Below are 22,731 nucleotides of genomic sequence, written 5' to 3' on the forward strand. Positions count from 1 at the left end.
AGAGCGCCCAACCGGTATCTGGGAGGCCATTTGGGTTCAATTCCCGTCGGGGACTCAGATTTTTTCTTTGTCCCACGCTCGTGTCACGTTGAATAATTTCTTCACTATTTATCACCGATTTTTTACTAAGCATTTTCATTTCAAGCCTTTTTTGACAGTTGTCAATCAAAAAGGCGAAATTAATAAAGCGGAAAAAGTCGATATTTTTTTGTTTTGATGAGAACGTTGTCACGAAAGCTTTGTTTATACGCGTTATCGAAATCGAATGTTTACACACGTGCGAAAGACATTTAAAAGAGAGACAATGGATTGAACATTTGATTGACATTTTTACCTCGTGATCAATTATCGATGTCTAGGTTTAAATAACTTTGTAGATAGTTTTTATGATCAGTGTGTGATTAAACGAATTGAAAGAACTACGAGTGTGTTCATAACTTTACGATATACTGGCGCCCAACGTGGGGCCGTTTTAGCCCTAGACCGATCACAACTACGATGTCCGCGGACGCAAAAGAAAGGTTAAGTCGACTCTTGGCCATTAGAGGTGGGCATCGTGGAACCTTAACCCGATTTGAAAAAGAAGTTCACGACCTTCTCAAACAACCACCGAACGAAGTTGATGTAAACCGACTGGAAGTTATCGATAAACAACTGGAAGGAAAGCTAGCGAAATTAGATGGTCTTGACAAAGACATTCAATCACTCTGCGATCTGGAAAAGCTAGAAAAGGAAATCGAAGAATCCGAAAATGTAACGACGAGAATTTTGGATTGCAGATCACGAATCAACGTATGGAAGGTAAAGCAACAAACGACAACAAGCCATAACGCAACCGAGCAAACAACGCCCCCTATCTCACCGACGACTTCGAGTTTTACCCAGAAACAAGTGAAACCGAGACTTCCCAAACTAACACTTCCACGATTTAAAGGAGACATTACTCAATGGAACACGTTCTGGGATTCATTTAATTCTGCGATCCATTCAAATACGGAGATTTCAGACGTCGACAAGTTTAGTTACCTCAAGTCGCTTCTCGATGGCCCCGCTTCTCGTGCCATACAAGGGTTAAATTTGACAAACGGCAACTACACTTCTGCCGTAGAGTTGCTCAAAGAAAGATTCGGTAAACCCCAACAAATCATCAGTGCGCATATGGATGAGCTCCTGAAAATACATACCGCAAACAAAAAGCCGCACTCCTTGCGAATCATCTACGACAAGATCAGTGTACACACAAGAGGCTTGGCGTCACTGGGAGTTTCATCGAAAGAATATGGAAGCCTTCTTATACCCGTCATTATGTCGAAATTACCGAGTGAAATTCGAATTGAAATCGCACGCAAGTCTAGTGACGACGTTTGGAAAATCGAAGAGCTATTGGAAATAATCAAGAAGGAATTGGAGGCCAGAGAAGCAAGCGAAGAGATAAAGGCCAGTGATTTTACTCGAAAACCGACGCTACCGAACCACACCCCGTACAAGATTCCAGGAACGCCCACATCTTCAACATTCCTGTCCAACCAAGGCTCGCAAGGCGGCGGAAAATTCACCATTCGTTGTGCATATTGCGAAGAATTTCATTATTCTGCCTCGTGTCCGAACGTCGTTGACCCCGTAAAGCGAAAGGAAATTCTGCAACGAAAACACCGATGTTTTATCTGTCTAAAGGTTGGACATCGTAGCAGCGAGTGCCAGACAACCAAAACATGTCGCCATTGTAACAAACGTCACCATCAGTCCATCTGCGATCATCAAGGCTCACCGAATCAAGAAATCAGCACTACTTCTATCGCAAACTACCAATCCGAGAATTCCCAAGTAACCACGGCGGCAACATTTCGAAAGCAAGGAACGGTGCTACTTCAAACAGCAACAGCAGTGGCCACCAACGAAAACGGTACAAAAACAACAAAGGCAAGAATTCTGTTTGATAGTGGTAGCCATCGATCTTACGTTACTAACGATTTGAAAGCACGATTAAATCTTAAGTCCTACAAAACCGAGATGCTGAATTTGAACACTTTCGGGGAGCAGAAATATCGAAAGCAAACATGCGACTTGGTGAAGATTCGACTCAATAAACCTGGCCTCAACGAAGAAGTGGAAATCTCCGCGTTAAGTTTTCCTGTCATATGTTCCTCTTTGCAAAGCAAGGTGGATATCAACAAGTTTCCCCAACTCGAGACCCTGCAGTTAGCCGACGAATTCAACGATGGAAATAACAACTCGATAGATGTTCTTATTGGCTCAGACCATTATTGGAACATTGTGCATGGAGAAACGATTCGATGCGAATCTGGCCCTACTGCGATTAGTAGCAAACTAGGATGGCTTTTGTCCGGTCCAGGTGGAGAGTCGGTTGGTAACGCTACCGTATCCAATCTTGTAATTACAGGAGAAAGGGCTGATCATCCCTTCTACACGAATGAACACGACCAGCAGGTGAACACTCTGAAGGATTTCTGGGAAACCGAATCGATTGGCATTAAAGCGGAACAAGTTGAAGAATCGACCGGAAATTCGTTCATCAAGGATCTGAGCTACGATGGAAAACGTTATGTCGTTGGTCTACCCTGGAAAGAAGAGAGAGAGGCGATTCCTAGTGAATACCAATTGAGCCGCAATCGTTTGAATTCATTGCATCACAAGTTAAGACGAGATCAAGAGTTGCTAAAGGAATACGATAAAATCATCAAGGAACAGTTGCAATTAGGAATCATTGAAGAAGTTAAGCCCGAAACCGACGACAAATTCAGCGAAACCGTGCATTATTTGCCCCATCACGCAGTTCTCCGCCGAGATAGAGAAACAACCAAAGTCCGAGTTGTCTACGATGGCTCAGCAAAGTCGCCTGGAAACAAGTACTCCTTAAACGACTGCTTAGAAGTTGGACCAAACCTCATTCCGCAATTATTCGATGTCCTCGTAAAGTTCAGGTCAGACCCAATTGCCTTAACTGCCGATATCGAGAAAGCCTTCCTCATGGTCTCAATGAACGAAGCAAGCAAGGACATGCTGCGATTCCTGTGGTTCAAAAACCCGAGCGAAATTACTCCCGAGGTCATTCAGCTTCGATTCTGCAGATTGGTGTTTGGTCTGAGACCTTCTCCTGCGATACTTGGTTCTACCATTCGTCATCACTTGGATTCATGCGAGAAATTAAATCCCGAGCTGAGCTACGTGATCAATTTGCTCAGAGAGCGCTTGTACGTAGATGACTTCCTAGGAGGAGCCGATTCAATAAAGAAAGCACAAGAAATCTACGAAAACTCGAAAGAAATCATGTCTAAAGGGGGATTCAATTTACGAAAGTGGAATTCCAACAGTGAAGAAGTACTCGACATCATCAATTCCAAAGATAAATCTCTGGCATCATGCACGACGAAGACCGACCCGACAGCCGAATTTTCACAAGATGACGAGTCCTACGCTAAGTCAACAGTTGGCCCAGCAGATAATCAAGGTGACAAGCTCGTTAAAGTCCTTGGCGTGAATTGGAACACCAAAGGCGACGAATTCCTCTTCAACTTCACAGAATTGATCAAGCTTGCAAACACATTGTCAGTCACAAAAAGGTCACTATTGAAGATTAGTGCCAAGATTTTCGACCCGCTGGGTTTTCTTAGCCCTTACGTAATACGACTAAAGGTCATGTTCCAGGAACTGTGCGCTGAAAAAATCGATTGGGACCAAGAGCTACATGGAAATTGGCTATCGAAGTGGAACTTATTCCTGTCCGAACTGGAATCGTTGAACAAGATTCGTATCCCCCGATATTATTTCATCGCAAATGCAAAACCGAATTCCATCGAGTTACATGGCTTTAGCGACGCGTCAAAACAGGCATACGCAGCAGTTGTTTATCTCAGATCGTCCTACGATGATGGACGTGTCGCGGTCCGATTGTTGTGTTCCAAAACAAGAGTTGCCCCTGTCAAACAGCAGTCAATTCCTCGCCTTGAGTTGTTGGGGGCCTGTATTCTAGCGAGATTAATGAACACTGTTCAGGATTCTCTACCCGAAGAAATCAGGAAATTCTACTGGACCGACTCTAAAACTACACTCTGTTGGATCACGAATGAGAAACCATGGAAACAGTACGTAAATCATCGAGTTGCTGAAATCCGACGATTGACATCCAAAGAAGAATGGAGGCATTGCCCTGGCTCATTAAATCCCGCTGACTTGCCCTCGCGTGGAATGACTGGCCGCGAAATGGTCAACTGTTCAACCTGGTGGGAGGGACCTGAATTTCTCCAGCTGCCTGAGAACGATTGGCCTCACGGTCAATCAGTTACAGAAACCAATAACGATGCATGGTTGGAACTCGTGAAAAACCCACCCGAAGTAACGCACGTGTTAACCGCCTCTGAGGGAAAACCCGCGTCGATTAATCTTACCGAAATTATCAAGTGTGAAGAGTTCAGCACTCGCGACACTCTGTTACGCGTGACTGCGTACGTGATGCGTTTTATCAACAATGCCAGACGCAAGGTCAAACACAAAGCCAATAGCCAAGATGAAATTCCTGAAGTGCGCCGAAACGAACAGCTTTGCGCCGACGAAATCAACCTTGCCGAGACCAACTGGATAAGAACAATCCAAGCCAACTCATTTGCCAGTGAAATCTAATTTTTACGAAATGGAAATCAACCGAAGCCCCTGCGAGTGGAACAATTCTCATTGTTTCTCGACGAAAACCAAATGTTGCGTTGTCGCGGACGAATTAACAACTCTTCCTTACCTCTACCAACCAAGAATCCGATCCTGTTGCCTTCAAGTCATCCTTTCGTCGATTTGCTCATTCGTCACACACACGAACGCGTAAAACACAGTGCAGTGACTAACACGCTAACGACACTTCGAGAACGCTTTTGGATTTTAAAGGGACGTCAAGCCGTGAAGCGTTTTTTGAAGCGTTGCGTGACTTGCCGTAAACTTGAAGGACTTCCATACTCCTCGTACAATTCACCAGATCTCCCAAGCTTTCGAGTATCGGACGATCCACCGTTCACTCACACTGGATTGGACTTTGCTGGACCCTTATACATCCGCACCGAAGGAAATCAAGATAAAGAGAACAGCAAATGCTACATCTGTTTATTCACTTGCGCATCAACGAGAGCTGTTCACCTAGAGTTAGTACGAAGTCTGACCGTTCAGTCGTTTTTACTAGCCTTTCGACGATTTACCAGCCGCAAAGGATTACCGGCTACGTTGATATCAGACAACGCAAAAACATTCAAGGGAGCGTCCCGAGAAGTAAAAAAAATCGCTCGATCGAAAGAAGTTATGGTCCATCTGGCAAGCAATGGAATATCATGGAAATTCATTGTCGTGAAGGCTCCTTGCTGGGGTGGTTTTTGGGAGCGACTGATCCAGAGCGTCAAACGGTGTCTAAAGAAGTGCATTGGAAGATCGATCCTGAACTACGACGAATTAGAAACCCTTTTGGATGAGGTGGAGGCAGTCATAAATTCGAGACCGTTAACGTACGTGGAAGACGATCAGGATGGCGTGACATATACCTTGTGTCCTTCGCATTTGATCAATGGTCGACGTATCACCAGCACGCCTAATGGTGGGCACTTTGAAGTAATCAGCACGAATTCATCTCTAACCCGAAGAGCGAAGGACCACCGTCATCTTCTCCATCAATTTACCACCCAGTGGAGAAAGACGTACCTGCTGAATCTACGAGAAAACAATGCCCTGAAGTCCAGGGTTCGAAGTGGGCCCGAAATTGCTGTTGGCGACATAGTGATTTTAAAGAACGATTCATCCAACCGGATGTTTTGGAAACTGGCGAAAGTCGAGGAGCTGCTACCGGGAAGAGATGGCCTCGTGAGATCTGCAGTCGTAAAGGTCGCGAACAGTGACAAAAGGCCTCGTCTGATGAGACGAAGTGTAAAACATTTGTTCCCTATTGAAGTCAGCGCGAAAGACGACGACAATCCAATTGGAGAAACAGCGAACACGCCTTCTGTGGAGTCCTCCACAACTCGGAACGATAGGCCACGTCGTAATGCGGCGATCATGGCAGACATTTTACGAAAGTCTCAGTTTTAAATATTTCTTATTTTGTTTGTTTATATGCGTTTTGTTATGTTGCTCACCGGATGTGAAGCAACCTCGGGGAGTGTCACGAAAGCTTTGTTTATACGCGTTATCGAAATCGAATGTTTACACACGTGCGAAAGACATTTAAAAGAGAGACAATGGATTGAACATTTGATTGACATTTTTACCTCGTGATCAATTATCGATGTCTAGGTTTAAATAACTTTGTAGATAGTTTTATGATCAGTGTGTGATTAAACGAATTGAAAGAACTACGAGTGTGTTCATAACTTTACGATAAACGTCGAAAAGCTGAAAAAACTCGAGAAATTTCTCATTTTGACTTTTTCGCGATAAGTGAATTAACAGAATTACTTGAGAATATCGACTTAAGCAATACCCGAGAGAAATCCTAAAAATAGTCCACTTTATCTGAAAAAACTGGCACTTATTTCAGGTTTTTTAAAACACAAGTGAAATCGACAAAAAGGGTGTCGTTTTTGCGTGTAAATCACAATTCAAAAAGTTAATTTTCGTGGAGTTTTGCAGTTTCTAGATCAAGGTTTTATTGAAAAGTAGAATTGCCGAAAGCGTTCACTGATTCCACAACACAGCTTTCTGATTTTTCTGACAAGTAGCTTTAGTCATATATTTTGCTACTGATACTTCGAATAAATAGTTACAACTTCACTTACCTTGGAGAAAACTGCGAAAAATATTCGAAATAAGCGAAGGCAAAGGAACAAAGAAAGCACACACGAAAGCACAGTCGAAAGTACTGATGGATTACCAGCATTGAGCCTTTTATCTTTTTACCGCTGTTGTTGTGTTGGCGGGAACTTTACACGAACGGGCACTATTTTATCGAATTTCGGTGGCGCACTAAAACTCTACCGCCCTGGATAAAACCCTGTTATGCTTTCCATGTTATTTTCGGTATTTTAAACATTTCTTCAAGCAAAACAAGTTTGTACGATTCCAAATTCGACGCCATATTGTACTGCATGGGATCGAGGCTACGGAGAACTCGTTTAAACACTTTGACTAATGATCACATAAGACAGTTATGACTTTCCATAGTTGACCATGTGAAAAGCATAAACCATGAACGATGAGACCGAATGGCATTCTAAATAGAGAGCATTGGTAAGCTTAGTAATATTGTTCATCGTGGTGTAAGATAGGTAATGAACGTTTATTCGTTTGTCTCACGATAGAATCGCTTTGAGATGTTGATCGCGACGTTTCGACTGCAATACTGCTAGTCTTCATCAGGCGATGCCTTTGCCTCGCAGTATGGCTCTGATCGCCTGATGAAGACTAGCAGTATTGCAGTCGAAACGTCGCGATCAACATCTCAAAGCGATTCTATCGTGAGACAAACGAATGAACGTTCATTACCGTAGTAATATTCCGTTTATTTAAAATGAAAATCTTTTCTTTCTTTGAGAGCTCTAAGAGCATGATTTTTGCAACCTGTCTTCTTATTATTATGTCCATTCTGCCACAGACGACAACAAAACATGTGGGACGCATCATATTAGTCAGGGTTTATGCTTTTCATGGTTCAACGTTTCTTCAATCAGGTGTATTCAAACTTCTTAAACAAGACACCCATCTAGCTTTGAACTGAAAATTTTCAGACGTTTGAGTCCCAAATCTTTAGCTTGTTGCTCGCAGTATGGCGGCGATCGCAAAACACCCAAAACACCTTGCGTGCTTGCCGTAAAGTTAACCGAGACCACCGTGCGCGCCCGCCGCCCAGTTTCTTCAAATCGGGATCGCCTCGCATACTACCGTACATTTCTTGTATATTTCTTCATATACTTTCTATACATAAGGGATTTAAAAATCCCTTATGTATATATACACGCGGGGACTTCTATGATGCCTCCTCGTTGGGGCAATTATGCAGTGAGAATAGTTTGTACACAGTGAAAGCCCTGCAGGTATAATATGCTTACATCAATAGCGAAGCGTGCGAGGTCTAAAAATAAATATAACCGCCACGAGGCTCAAAAAACATCAGCGTGTTCTGAAAGAAATAGACGGAATCTAGGCGAAGTTTTCGTTTCATGAAAGTGTCTTAGGAATACCGAGTGCCTTAGAAAGTGTTTTAGGAAAATCGTCCTCTATTTCGGTTTGTTTGTCTGAGTCTTGTTTGAGTCGTGACGTCACTCGCGTGCTTCGCCATTGAGTTTTTCGTTTTGCAGGTCGCGTTTCTATTAGTTCAAAAAATTGGGCCTGACGATCGAAAATCTGGGCGGCTGACACAGATTTGCCCGACTTGTTAAATCGGAGTGACGGGATAGCGGATCGCCATTCGCACAAGCCGATTCGCTTCTCGATTTATCGTGCCCGACAGATCGGGCGGATAAATCGCGTGTAAATAAGGTTTTATTTATTTTTGTGTTTGCGTGGTGACGCGGTCACGCATAGCATTGACATTGGCGTCACCGAGGGGGGCAATATCACGCACCTGCTAGTCTCTCACGCAAGTTGAATTAATACTTTTTATCACTATGAGTAATATCGTACATTAAACGTCGGAACCATATTGTTCGTCTTGTTTAGAGCTGCGGTTGAGCTGAGCCATCGAGATCTAAGTTTACACTGAACAAGATCATCACAACCATGGATCCAAGCTATGTGTTCTTGATGGCGCTTCACCTTGTTGGAGTTTTGTTTAACATACGAATGTTGGCAAGCTGCTTCAAAGACAAGGCGAAATACACAATTCTTCAAAGATGCAGGCCAGTCATGATAACTCAGTGCATTCTTCATCTCTCTCTTCTCGCGTTGAATGCCAACGAAGTTACAAGAGCGTTCAGAAGCGAACAGGGACATGAATGGTGCGGAACTACCAACGTTCTGATGACTTCAGTGGGTTTTCTTATGATTTACAACCTGTTGGCGATTCTAGCTATAGAAGATCACACCATAGTCGGCCTTAAGCGCGAGGTTTCTACAAGAGTAGCCATGTCAGGAACATTAATTGCGGGGGTTATAAGCTGTGGGATGTTATTATGGGCCGGCGCTGCCTCAACGTCAGAACTCTGCGTGTCTTACCTAGCTTCAAGCGTTGCCTGCACGCTGATGATGTTTCTACTGTTATTGTTAGCCTTCAGAATTTGTACGCAAACCGCTCACGACTCAGCCAAGACATCAATGGATGAAACATCCCTTTGGCTCAATATCTTGAGCAAGAACAAGACGGCTGTATTTTTTATAGCACTGATAGTGTTTTGCATTGTTTTAGCAGTTTTTGAGGTACTTAGCGCCGCGGTTATCAGCATTCGTGCTCAAGAAAGCATTGCACAGTTTCAAGAATCCAGATTCTTCCAAAAGGTTTTCTATCTAAACATAATTTGGTTTGCAGTGGGAGTAGCTCTCCCTGTAATTTTTCGACAACTAATCGATTCAAACGCTAATTCCAAAGAAATCACTGATGAAAATCATTACAGTGCGAATATGGTGTTTTTAGTGTAACATTTTGAGAAATTTGAATATTAATTGTATTCGTTAAGAAGCGAAATATTTAGTAATATATATTGTGTGAGGGTGGTTTTGTACGGTCAATGTCACTGCATACGATTTTCAAGTTTTTAGACGTCTTTCCTAATTGTCTTGTAGCATTTAAGGCCGATTTACACGTTACGATTTATCGGCCCGATTTGATCCAAGCAAATTTACACGCTTCGATTCGTCGGTCAGCTTTTCTTTGCCTATTTTAATTGAAAGGATGAGAATCGGCCCGTGTTCTAAAATCTGTGACACTGCAACAGATTTTTTTGGAAATCGGGCCGATTTTTAAATGCGCACTCAATTTCTTATCAAATTTGGGCCAAATCGGGCCGATAAATCGTAGCGTGTAAACCGGCTTTCTGAGCAATAACTTTTAGCTTTGAACATGTTTTGGTTTCCTTGATAATTCAACCTTGACTAAGCCATCTCTAAAAATTGAAGTCAAGGCTAACAGTTGTTTAAACATTACGATCCCCTTGTGCTGATTGGCTTCTCCTTGTTTGTTTTCCCTTACATGCAGCCCTATATGTCCCGCCGATTTTCTCATCAAGTACCTCGTTAGACCGGCCACGGTTCTCTCGTAGCAAAAAATCAAAACATGTCTATCGCTATATCAAGTACACATATTACATGTAAGGAATATTCAAATTTGTAATTAAATGTAGGTAGTTAATTAGTTAGAAGACCACTTGAGCGTAAAAACTATTCAGACATGTTACTTTAATACTCAAAGTTATGATATAAGTCAATAAATAAATGTTATTTTCACTTGGCCACAATTTGATCGAAAATTATAGGTAATCTGTAGTAGCGCACTATCAACTACATATCGTCATAACATGTTTTTTCTCTTGGAAAACAATCGTTCGTGTCGTTTTCAATCGACGCATCACGACATTTTACGTGATATTGTTATACACCAAATGGTCTTAAGGCAAGTGCACGCAATGAAATGTTTCTGTAAGTACAAAAGTCCATGAAATTTTTCGCCTGCTTTTTCAGGGACAGACGAAAACTTGAAGTTTTTTCATTTGTACCTTGTATAACACAGTTGTGGTTGTGGTTTATCTAAAGACTTTCGTGTTTCATTGTTTGACGAGTTGTTTGATTTAAGCATAGAGTTTCCTACCCGCTTTAATTGCCCCTCCCATCCCCTCGGTTATAGGCCTATCCGTCTCCTAACGAAAACATATTCCGGTTATAAGCCCTCCGGATATAAGCACCTCCCTTGCGATTTTTCCATTTTAACATACCAACGTCAATGATAATGCATTTATATAGCGCATTTTCCCGATTTGTATATGTTAAAATGCGCTGTACGCATACTGTAATTTCCTACACACGAAGGCCAGGCCACAACAGCAGGAGCTTCATGCCTTACTCTTTGCGAACGGTCTGGGTTATTTAACGTCCCCTGCTATTAGACTGAAGGTGTATTTCCATTGATACGTATTTTTTTTAGGTGCGTTTATGTGCGTGAAAAAATTTAGAGACAATGTATGAAAGACTAGCGTACACGTTTACGCAAGTCTTTTCTACATTGTCTCTATTTTTTTTCGCGCACATAAACGCACCTAAAAAAATACGTATCAATGGAAATCCATCCTGAGGGTACAGGAGACGGGTCCTTTTCCGAGAAGACTAGAATGTCTAACTATTTGCAGATTTGTCTCACAGAGCACTGTACTTCAGACAGAAATAGTCAATGGGTGAGTTTGCAAGTAGAGTTCACATCAAAGCGTTTACTGGCTGAGTTGCTTTTTTATAATATATCACCGTTCATCAGAGTCCTAGTATCTTTTCTCGTCAGCTCGTTTCCAAACGGTTTTCTTATGCCGCTTATAAGCCCCTTCAAATATAAACCCACATCCAGTTGTAAGCCCACCCAATACCTCATACGGAATAGTATAAAGCCCAGGGATTATAACCGGCATTTTATGGTATTCGTACCCAGTTAGAAATAATAATCTTTAGGTATTAGATTGACGTGAGTAGATATATATCTGTTCTCAAGTGCACTGCGGTAGTGGAGAGTATGCAAGGTATGATTTTTTATGCCGTTCTAAAATAAATGTGTATATTGCAATTCAGGGAACCTGGTCTCATGCGTTTTTTTAAAAAGTGTTTGTCTTCAGTTTTTATGCTTAGTCCAGTGGCGGATCCAGACCTTCAGTTAAGGGAGGGGGGCCGCTTGACTATGAATATTGAATTCTGCGAAGAAAATTCCGGCACTTCAAAGAAAATGCGCTATTTCCGAAACATAAGGGGGGGGGGGGGGGAGGGGGCCGGGCCCCGCGGCACTTCAAAGTGGATCCGCCACTGTAGTCGGTCATTCAGCCAGCATACTCTTGTCCTCAACAGTTTTGAAACGGTATTTTTTTGCTTACATTTGCACACTACCTGTACACACAGTTGACAACTTTGTAGGGCAAGCACTAACCGTTTTAAAGCTTTACTCGCCCATAAATTTGCATGACTTTTCAGCACGTGTAATATCAAATTATCTAGTTATCTACCGGGTAAGACAGGAGTTCTTTTTAATTTGGCCTCTCCTCTGGAATTAGGGGCGCAGGGTGTAATGAAGTGTTTGGTTATATCCCTTAGTTCCTTCATTTGTAAATCTACAGGCTTAAAGGGTAACTTGCATTCTTACAGCTAAAACTACGCACTCCTAATCTGTTTTCACGTGCATCCGTTGATTTATTTAGTATGAAGCTTGTTTCTCTCCCTGCAAACAAGCTTTTTCGATTACAGACTTGACGGTAAAGATATTGGGTTAGGCGCCATCGTGCTTCCCGACCAGTATGGCCGTTCTTTGTTCTACTTTTCTTATCCGCAGTACCGATCGACTGATTCAAAATAAGTGAATTGAAACATCAGGCATAGGAAACTGAATGGAAAGGAAAATAAGATAATCTGATGAGAAATAACAAAATTTTTGAAATGAGCGTTAACACGGCGTTAACACGGGGTAGATAAATATATATATTTCACCATCGAAACAATATCTTATGATTTATAGGTTGGTTTTTATTTTAAAAAACGAACTATAATTATCAGAATCGATACCTATCTACCTATCTATTTATGGCATAAGGTATATTTAGCGCCCAGAACGACTTCGCTGAAATTTAACGTAGGAGTTCCCTTTGTAAACATTTTAACTAGAGAAGATTTTGAGAAACATTTTAAATAAAATAAATTAAAAACTAGCGAAATTAGCAAAGAACAACGTTTTGCCGTTCTCATAAAAGAATTATCAAGTTCAAAATGTAAGTGTCAAATGCAATGAGCTATTTATGAAAATAATCATATACATGTAATATTGCGTGGTATTTGTGAATGTTTTCTAGTTGGTCTACTTACATTCAATTTTTTTACGCTATATTATATAATCATATTCATAAGTTACTCATCGCACTTGACACTGACACTTTTAACTTGACAATGCTATCATGAGGACGGAAAAAAAGTTGTCCTTTTTTAAACCAACCTTAACTTTGGTCTTTGCAATAAACCTAGCTTAAATCCTGTAAATCGGGAGAGGGTTGGGGGTGCTTAAGTTTCCTTTGTCATCCGCGAGAGAGATTTTGCGTGACGAAATTATTTAAATTTAGGATTACAGTGGTTTTTACTGGTCATCTTTCGTGACAATAATTATGTAAAGTAAAACATTTCGTGCACTGCCCGAGCATTTTATGAGTCACCCAATATAGGTTTTGCACGGAGTTAACAAGCAAATGGAATTCGAAACAGCAATCAAAAATGTATTATTAATTTAACCAACCACTGAAAAATGGGCAAAACAAGTCATTTTATGAAACTAATGTGTGTACCCAACTTAACAAACCAACGACTTGGCAAACTGAGCCAAAATGTTAATTTACATGCAAGAGGCAAATGTCGTTCATTATCTAACAGCTGAACACCAAAAAGGCAATATTGTGTAACTATTAGTTTCTCACGAATGTTGTCTCGGTAATATAATGAATAATATACTTCAGCTGAGCTTAAATATAGTGTTTGTCTCGCTCAAAGCTTAACCCAGTGCTGTAGAGTCGAGAGTTCATTGGTTTTCAACTTTTCACAAACATGAATGCAAGTTATTTTGTGTTGATGGCGTTTCATCTTGTTGGAGTTCTGTTTAACTTACGAATGTTGGCAAGCTGCTTTAAAGACAAGGCGAAATACACAATTCTTCAAAAATGCAGGCCGTTCATGATATTTCAGTGTATACTTCAACTCACACTTCTCGCATGTAATGCCTATGAGGTAACAAGAGCATTTGATAGCCAACAGATAGCGGAATGGTGCGGAACTAACGGTGTAGTAATGTCGTCAGTGGGATTTCTTATGATTTACAACGTTTTGGCGATGTTAGCTATCGAGCACCACACCATAGTTGGTCTAAAGCGTCAGGTATCACCTCGAATAGCAATACTGATCTTTGGAATTATCATTTGTGGAATTTTGTTCTTGATGTGTTTTTTCTCCGCACCGGAACTGTGCGCGTCGAACATTGCCTTAACAGTCGCTTGTTCATGGTTGATGATTCTCATATTGTGGGTTATCTGGAGAGTTTGCACGCATGTCGACCACGATGCAACAAAAACATCAACAGAAACATACGGCACGCTGCCCGAATTCTTGAGAAAAAATAAGACTGCTGTGTTTTTCTCAGCTTTAATTTTCCTAGCCATTGTTGTAAAAATATTTCTGGATGTAATTAGTTCTGGAGCATCTAGTTTTCAAGAGTTTCTGGTCATCAGGTTTCTTGAGAGGGTTATTTACCTGTATATAATGTGTTTTGCAGTCAGTATTTCTCTGCCTCTACATTTCCTACAAATAATTGAGTCTAGCCCTAAAGAGGCCGAAAAAGGAGAAAGCAGTTTTGGTATAAAAATCCTTATTATATAATTAGCAAATGAGGTGAATATGAATCCTACTGAAATAGTGCAATTTGTGAATCGATTATCGTTTAGAATCTTTAGTAGTGTTCGTCAATCTTCTCATTTACAGCAACGTTGCTGGCAGGAGGGCCGTGGCACATTACTGGGGTCCGGGCCAAGGGATCAAGCTTGACCCTACTCCCCACCCCTCTTAACAAATAATGTTGATAAACTTTCGGTGCTTTATTATAAAATGCTAAATAAATTCAAGTTGCGATAGATATTGTTCGCAATACCGTAGTGGTGCCTTTATGTATTCTTTTACCTTATATTCAATTATTTATCATTTATTTACTTGCATTTATTTTTTTGCATTTATTTACTTTCTAGGGAAACTAGTTAATTTTCAAAGTGAATCCGAAAATAAACACATTCAAACTTAGTTCCAATATTCCCGCCGAACACGTTTAGAATAGCTTTAAAAGGCTTGTACTTTCTACAGAGGGGAAAAAAATATAACTTTGAGTTATTAAACGTTATCATTAAAGTTGATAATAAATTTTAAAATACTTTATTCAAAACAAAATTCATACACGTTGAAAAGTAATTTAGTTATATAAATATGACATCTGAAAATAGACATCGAGCCCTCCTCCTTAAAAGCAGTCAAAGTCATTAGTTTAATAAACAAAATAAAACAATATAAAATTACAGGTGGTCTAGCATGGTTTATTTGTAGACGCTGAAAACAAAAAATAAAGGCATGCCAACTTAAAAGAAGCCACACGAATTAAAGCTCCCAGAACAATCTAACATTGAAAACACAACATACCTAGTTGTTATGATTATCTAATGCAAAACTGAGCGGTTGTGGCTTGTTTTCAGTATATCAGGGGTTAGGAAAAAAGGCTTGGCGCAGGGGACGGATTTGGTGGGAATGTATTCGCTTAACAAAAAATAGGCAATTTGGTCAGCCGAAAATTTGTTTTATACGCCATGCATGTGATTCTTGGATACATGATATGAAATCGGCAAAACAGGCCCAGGAGTTTATATCAAATCTACTGCCCGGACTACTGGGAAAAGCTATTTTTACTGTCACGATATGAGATACAAATTTAGCTGTACAGTCCGGAGAAGGAATTATCTCAGGGGAGGTTATCAAAAAGACACAAAGAGCTGCCCCCGTCCCTCACCAAAAAATAACCCCCACCCACTTCTTTTTGGAAGTCTGGGCGACGATGTGCCGAGGTACCGCGCCTCATCTCTGGACGCGGTAATCTAAGAACGAGTGATATTTTCCATCATGGCGGCTTAGAACTGACCAACAACCGAAGATGAAGCAGTTGTTCCAAAAGCCGTTTTTCCCAAGAATATTTACTTGGAATTTACGGAATTTACACAGTTACAATGGGAGAGTAACCCAGCGAGTTTTAAGAGAAGGTATTGTGCTTCTACATCAGCTTTCATAGGGTTTATATTTCGATCGACCTGGCAGGGTATTCTGCAGTTAAGCCTAAATCATTGCACCAACATGCTTCGAGTCTCTCGTTTCATTAAAAAGATCAACCGGCGAGTGAGAAGTTTGAAGTCGGAGGTTGACTTTGTATGGGAATGTATCGACTTGGATGGGGAAATGTGTCCAATGTCTGTGTTAAATGGGCAAACTTTAGGGAAAATGTATTGGCTTTAATTTACATTGTACCTGAGGACCAAGAAAATTGTCTGCAATATAAATGCACTTATCATTATAATTAATATATAGATTTAGGCAAGCCTAAAAGCGGAGCTCCCCGGTTATTTGCCCTTTATACTTTTTTAGACCGATTTTTTTATTCATGTTATTATCTTTATATATTATATGCATCATTGTTCACCATGAACAACAGCACCAAAAAGAGGAAAAATAATTGATCAATTAAAAAGGATTATCAATTAGCAGTAACTTTTCTTAACCCTCGGATGTACAGTTGAATCTCGACAACTCGAACCACAAAAACTTTAACCTCTCACTAACTGAACCTTTTCGAATTCCCCTTAAGGTCAATTTTTTAAAATAATTTTACCCTCGCTAACTCAAACCTCTGATATTCGAACCATTTTCGATTTCCCTTAAGGTTCGAGTTATTGGGATCCAACTGTACAAGACCATCACCATCACTGTACTCCCGCCATCGTATAAGGGGTTGGGGGGGGGGGGGCGGAGACCCTCCCCAGAGTTTTCATCCTATAAGGTGAGAAAATACTTGTGCAGAGTAGAGCCCACGAAATTGTGTGTACTAATAGCCACGCACAAGCAGAATGCAATGCAAAACAATCACGTACCTTTTAAAAACAAAATAAAAAAAAAAAAAAAAGAAAAATGTTAAACATGACGATTTTTCGCCAGACCTCATAAATGCAGCAGGCACCAAAATCATGAATATATGATTAACAATGAAAATTTGCAATGATGACGGTAACCGGTTGTTTCGCCTACGAGTTGTTTCGCTACGACCAGTTCGCTAACGATGTCGATCGCCTACGTCTGAAGTCTTTCGCTACGAGCCGTAGGTCGTTCGCCGTTATAGATATATTTTTAATTGTACTAATAGAACAACAATCAAAAATGCCAGAAAAATCCGGAATTTTCCTCAGGAGGCCAGCACTTCCAGAGATGACCAGGGTACGTCCCGAAAGATGCGCTTTTTTTTTTATCTCATAGTATTCACACGGCAGTAGCTCAAACGTCACCCAACATTAATTATTCTCCGACGTCGAAAGCTTAACGTGATCAAAAGTTTATTTCCCCAGCTTTCAGACACTGATGTAAATAGAAGTAAGGCCAGAAATAAAATATTACCTTGTTGTTTCCAACTAGCGTTGAAAAAAAAAAATAGAACGCTGAAAAGTAAAATCTAATTATTCAATCACAATTTGCGTTTGGGAAGCAAAATGGCTATCTTGGAATTAGAGCCCTATTGGCTTTCAAGCTACTTTTAGCGACGATTTTCTTTCGGCAAGAGCGTATTCGATGTCTTATTTTTGACGAAGAAGTTTGTTTCTCTGTTGATGAAAAAGAACTAAAAGAGACGTCAGGGTACTATCGTAGCGAAACGACCTACAGCTCGTTAGCGACGAGACGTAGGCGAAACGACCTAACTCGTAGCGAACTGGTCGTTAGCGACAACTCGTAGGCGAACGACCGCAAGAATGAACAACTACTGAAAAATTCACATGTAAGTACCGTATTATTCGATTAAACGCCTCCCTCGAATAATCGCCGCAGATAAGGGCACAAATATTATGGACGCTGCCCTTAAATACACGCTGCATCATGATGTGGCGTTTATTCCAATAATAGAGTCAAAAAGCAAATGCAATAGTAATCAAGTTTGAACCAAGGCTCAAAAGAAATATTTTCCTTGATTAAAGCCTTTTCAGATGAGCACTAAAAACATTTTTCTGTTTTTAAAATTCAAATTTCATTACCATACTATGTTAGCAAGAATAAAATTGAATTTGAAATAAACGACACCCTCATATAAGCGCTGGCCTTGCCTGCGCGTTGCCTGCCTGCGCGTTAATCGAAAATTAAATTCAAAATTTTTTAAAAAAAAGTTTGGAGGGGGGTGGCATCCACTCCCCCCCCCCTCCATGTACATGTATGTCCAAGGTTAAACTCTCAAAGAGGAGATAAAACAAAGAAAATTTTTCTAGTTCTGGCTGGTATGTTCCAGCTGTACACAAGCATACAACTGGAAAGTTTTACATGCACCTTCCCTCCCCTTCCCACCCCCCCCCCCCAAATGGGCACCCTTGTCATAGGTACAAAATTATTATACAACACAAGTGAATCAATAGTGCTTTTCGTCACTGATGGTTACTCGGAGGTATTGCAAATATTTACCTCATACAGCTAAGAAAACACTGCCTTCGTGCATCGTTTGTTTGTTGTTATCAGAAAATTACTCAGCGTTACCGCTCGCGGCTCCCCTCCACTACGGTGAATAATTTTTGCCCAATACAAAACAGCTCAGCACACCAGACTAAAAGCTAGCGCAAGCAATAGTAGAATACAGTACCCCCAACCAAGCACCCCCAATGATATTTTCCCCCCAAAATAATATTTTATCAAATGCTAGAATATCATCATTAAAAATAAATGTCCCTATTGAGATAAATAAATTTTTTGCCAGATCAAAGAGTACCACAACTGCTTTTTCATCTTTAAAATCACCTCATATAATAATAATTTATGTAAGAATAAGAGATAAATAATATCTATTTTCATTTATCTCTCCCTGTCCGCGCTACTGTTTCCCTGAAAAAGGCAAAAAAGAAGATAAAATTTTTTATTATCATTGATAATATTTATAATTCCAAAGTTATTCAAAACACTGATCTACAGAAAAGTATAGGAAATTTTTTCCAATTTTGGTGGGCCAGGGATGTTGAGGAACAGAACCAAAAAAAAATCCCAAACACACACTGCCAACCTACGAAAAATATATGCTTTATAGACCCGGCACAGTCAGGGTTTGGTGAGTTTTTGGTGAGCCACTGGTAATAAGTTCCCCAAAAGATAAGATTTTACCCAACGAAGCATCAAAAGGTCATATCTCCCCAAATATCAGGAGTAGACGGGCCGCCCAGCGAGCCTAGCAGCCTAAAAGTTTATATGGAATAGACAGGCCAGACCACAAAAGATAAAAGCATCACCCCCACAAAATGGAGAATCCCCACCCCCCCCTGCCCCCCGAGAAAATTTAAAGAGCTCTAAAATAAAAAAAAGTAAATTAAGACCAACTAAGTGTGCGCCGAGAGTATAGTCCCGTGCCGAGATATACGCTACACAGACCGCAAAAAGAAAATGCAAACGGGAAAAAACGGGGAGGGAGGCCGAGGGAGACCGAACGGGAGGAAGCAAGGCAAGGGAAGAAAGAAAAAAAACAAAAAATAGCCTATATACGCCCCGTCCGCCCTCCACAGTGACCTAAAACATGCTCAATAAAATAATGAAGTCAACCCCAAAATTATATGTTGTGAGAAGTGGGAAATGCACCAAAAGGCAGGCAGCACCCCCCCCCCCCCAAAAAAAAAAAAACAAAAAAAAAAGTTCCTACTAAGCTATCCCAGGGGACTGACAAATCAGACACTACCCAGTATTTTCATTTAGAGAAAAGAACAGAAAGAAAAAAGAGATGCACAAATAAAAAATATCCCTCATTCAAACATAAAGATCTAAGACAAAACCACAAAAAAAATGGCCCCTGCCAAACAGGAAACAGAAAAGAAAAGGACATTAATGAACGCAAATCACTACCCGGAAACACAAGAGAAGAGACCTCACTAACTACAAACAGTTCAGCAAGTAGGAAGTACCAGGCACGGAAACGAATGCCACTAGTCAGTTGAAAAATGCTAGAAGTGAAAACCAAAACGTGAAAGAAAATTCAAATGAATAGCCATCTTAACTTTTATACTCACATTCTCCAAAACGTGGAACTCCTTTCCTCGCGATGCCCTCGCTACTTCGTTGCCTCTTTCAGCTTTTGCTGGCTCATGCTCTCTTTGTGTTTTCGCTACTATCACGGGGACGCTTTTCCCCGAGTTCCGCCCCCGTCAAACGACAAAAAAATAAAAAAATAGCCGGTGAAACAGACCGGTGAAAAACAAAGAAAGAAAGCTGAAAATTAAAAAATCCACTACATCCCACCACAGCGGGCCCCCGGAAGACAACGTCCCCAGTCCTATCAGGGGGAGGACGGACGGAGGACGGAGGGGGGGGCGTGACTACCAATTTTCGGTGACGGTTGTGTTTGTCCGCATGAACGGGGCTCCGCCTCGGCGCCGTGCGAGCTCCGCTATAAGCCCCTATTGATTTTCCCAACGTGTTTACAGCCGGCTAGATTCTACGGCCTTCCCAAACTTCATATGAAACGTAACAGGAAGCTATTCCCCCCCCCCCCCCCGCCCCCACTTATCATAAGCTTTCCCCGGGGATAGACGCGAGAGACTTTTTGTAGTCTAGATTGTGTTTAGAGAATAGTTGAGAGAATATGAAAGTACATCACCAGAAGTGATTTTTTTAGCTCATCTCTGCTTGGAAGGTTGACAACTACAGTCAAATCTCTAAAACAGACACCGTCAGAACCGGCTCCAACTGTCCATCTTAGAGGTGACCATCTGACTGAAAAACGGCAGGGATGGGACCAACACCAGGTGTTCGTCTTATAGAGGTGTCTATTAAGAGAGAGTTGACTGTATTTATCTGAAATAATTCTCCTTACAGTACATATTTTAAGTATTTATGTTTTACTTCCTTTCCTTTTCAGATGTAGGACTTGGGACATCAGCCAAACTAGTGAACAGTAATGCAGCAAATTTCATCAAAAATTGCCCTTTGCCCTTCACAAACCCATCATTGTTTCAGAAAACCAACTTCTGTTTTATTAACAAGAGTGATGTTTACAGTGATGTGCACTACAGTAATCCAAGTTTTCAAGTATTATTACCAGGAATTCCACTGCAAAGAATACAAGAACTGATTTTTCCTGTTCAATCGCCAAGTCTTGGCACAACTCGTTGGTGACCCTGCATCTTGTGAACTTACAATTATTGGTGATGATGTAAAAGCTACTGCAACTTTACACTGCAAAAGGATTCTAAAGATACGCCATAAGAAGATGAAAAAACACAAGTATCGAAAAAGAAGGAAGCGAGACTTGTACAAGCGCCGAAATTTAAAAATTCTTAGAGAGCGAAGGAAGAAAGCCGAGAAAAGGGAAGAAGAACGGAAGATTGAGTGGGACAAGGCTCATGCAGATTGACAGTATGCAGTTGAAACTATACCTGGTAAAGAACTAGAAAAACTTGCGAATTAAACACAATTTCAGTTGGAAACATTTTTAAAGCAATCATAAGACACAATTTTTGTTGAAAATTTCTGAAGACTACACTGTACATGTAAAAGGTGACCTACCAAACAATTCTCAGCGATGGATGAGTTGACATGTGTAAGAATTTCCTATCTGCTGTGTAGGTTTTTTTTTGGCAGTTTAACATGCAATACTGGGATTTGCAATAAATAAGCAGGAAATGTCAAAGAAATTGACACTGGTTGTGCAGGCTGATGAGGAGTTTCCTCAATGTCTAATCAGGCTAATTTTTATGCAAAACAATGTTGATACCATTTTTTTCTGTGTATGTCATGGGAATAAACAATCTTGTACTTGAGCCAATCAATTCTCTAAGCTTCTACTGTGTGCCCCACTTAATTAAAGTAAAGTCTGATTTGAGCCAAGTGGCCCATCAGGTTGGAGCTTCTCCTGGTTACTGTAGCATTTGTCCCCCCCCCCCCCACCCCTCCCAGATGGTATGCTGCTAGTCCATCGCACGGTCCCATCTCTTTTCATTTCTAGTTACCATTCTGTACCACCACCTACGTTTATGATTGACAAGGTTTAAGGGCCCACTGACGTATATATTTGGACCCGTTGCTAGGGACATTCACGGTTATATAGTTTTAGCAATTTTTCTTGTTTAGCTATGGTTGAATCTTTTACTCAGTCCATAACGTAAATATGACGTCATCGGGCCACGCCCATGATCATGTGACCAATAAAGAAAAAGTCTAAAATTTTTGATGTTTTGCATGTGATCAGAAAAATCATTCATGGTATCATGATCTTTATTGGTTTTTGTATCTTGGTAAGTATGGGTTTCATTTCATTATGGAAAATAATTTTTTTATCTAGAGATTTAAAATATTGATTTGTCCATAAAATTTTTATTAAAAATGATTTAAGCAAATGAATACTTAGTTATGTTCCCGACCCAGGTCGGAAAAATATAACGTCGAAAAACAGTGAATCAAATTAAAGACTGCCAAGTATTTAGATTTTTTCTGCAAACCGAAAATCATTTTGTTAACGCATGCGTAATTCATCTGATAAGAGAACAGTGCCCGTGCTAGTTGTACGCGTACGCTTTTGAGATTTTATTTGCATGTGTAAAAAAACTGCTTTTCCTGGTTCAATTTAATCTGACTGATTTTCAGATGTGAAGTCAACTATTAGTCTGGAAGTTTTTCGGTAGTTCTTATTGTTTCATCTTATTTAGCGAGTTTGAAGAAGTGCTTGAAAGAAATTTTTTGGCACATCTGGCGCGTACAGATAGCATGAGTAACCCATATACGCAATACAGCGCGTGCTCTTTTAGCACCTTAGCAACGTGCGAGAAATCCGTCAGTGGGCCCTAAAGGATATAA

General features: G+C 40.6%; 3 protein-coding genes and 1 pseudogene across 4 annotated transcripts; all 4 read left to right on the top strand.

The window, feature by feature from the left end:
• Positions 1 to 498: 498 nt before the first annotated feature.
• Positions 499 to 4,638, top strand: LOC144657948 (uncharacterized). The gene has a single exon (XM_078518283.1). The coding sequence runs from the start codon at positions 499 to 501 to the stop codon at positions 4,636 to 4,638; it is 4,140 nt and encodes a 1,379-aa protein (XP_078374409.1).
• Positions 4,639 to 4,710: 72 nt separating this feature from the next.
• LOC144657949 (uncharacterized) lies at positions 4,711 to 6,075 on the top strand. Its single transcript, XM_078518284.1, has one exon. It carries the CDS (start codon positions 4,711 to 4,713, stop codon positions 6,073 to 6,075), a length of 1,365 nt encoding a protein of 454 aa, XP_078374410.1.
• Positions 6,076 to 7,114: 1,039 nt separating this feature from the next.
• LOC144657167 (uncharacterized) lies at positions 7,115 to 9,857 on the top strand. The gene is made up of 2 exons (XM_078517478.1): positions 7,115 to 7,212; positions 8,641 to 9,857. The coding sequence occupies exon 2, from the start codon at positions 8,701 to 8,703 to the stop codon at positions 9,553 to 9,555; it is 855 nt and encodes a 284-aa protein (XP_078373604.1). The 5' UTR covers positions 7,115 to 7,212; positions 8,641 to 8,700; the 3' UTR covers positions 9,556 to 9,857.
• Positions 9,858 to 15,781: 5,924 nt separating this feature from the next.
• LOC144657186 (uncharacterized) lies at positions 15,782 to 21,698 on the top strand (annotated as a pseudogene). The gene is made up of 2 exons (XR_013571473.1): positions 15,782 to 15,923; positions 20,798 to 21,698. The product of XR_013571473.1 is annotated as an uncharacterized LOC144657186 (transcript).
• Positions 21,699 to 22,731: the final 1,033 nt, after the last annotated feature.

This window comes from Oculina patagonica, chromosome 6 (genome assembly GCF_052425735.1).
Source record: "Oculina patagonica isolate OP01 chromosome 6, crgOcupat, whole genome shotgun sequence".
Taxonomy (NCBI): Eukaryota; Metazoa; Cnidaria; class Anthozoa; order Scleractinia; family Oculinidae; genus Oculina; species Oculina patagonica.

What these genes read in the sequence shown, in the direction of transcription:
- LOC144657948 (XM_078518283.1), top strand. Translation starts at nt 499, where the DNA reads ATGTCCGCGGACGCAAAAGAAAGGTTAAGTCGACTCTTGGCCATTAGA.
- LOC144657949 (XM_078518284.1), top strand. Translation starts at nt 4,711, where the DNA reads ATGTTGCGTTGTCGCGGACGAATTAACAACTCTTCCTTACCTCTACCA.
- LOC144657167 (XM_078517478.1), top strand. Translation starts at nt 8,701, where the DNA reads ATGGATCCAAGCTATGTGTTCTTGATGGCGCTTCACCTTGTTGGAGTT.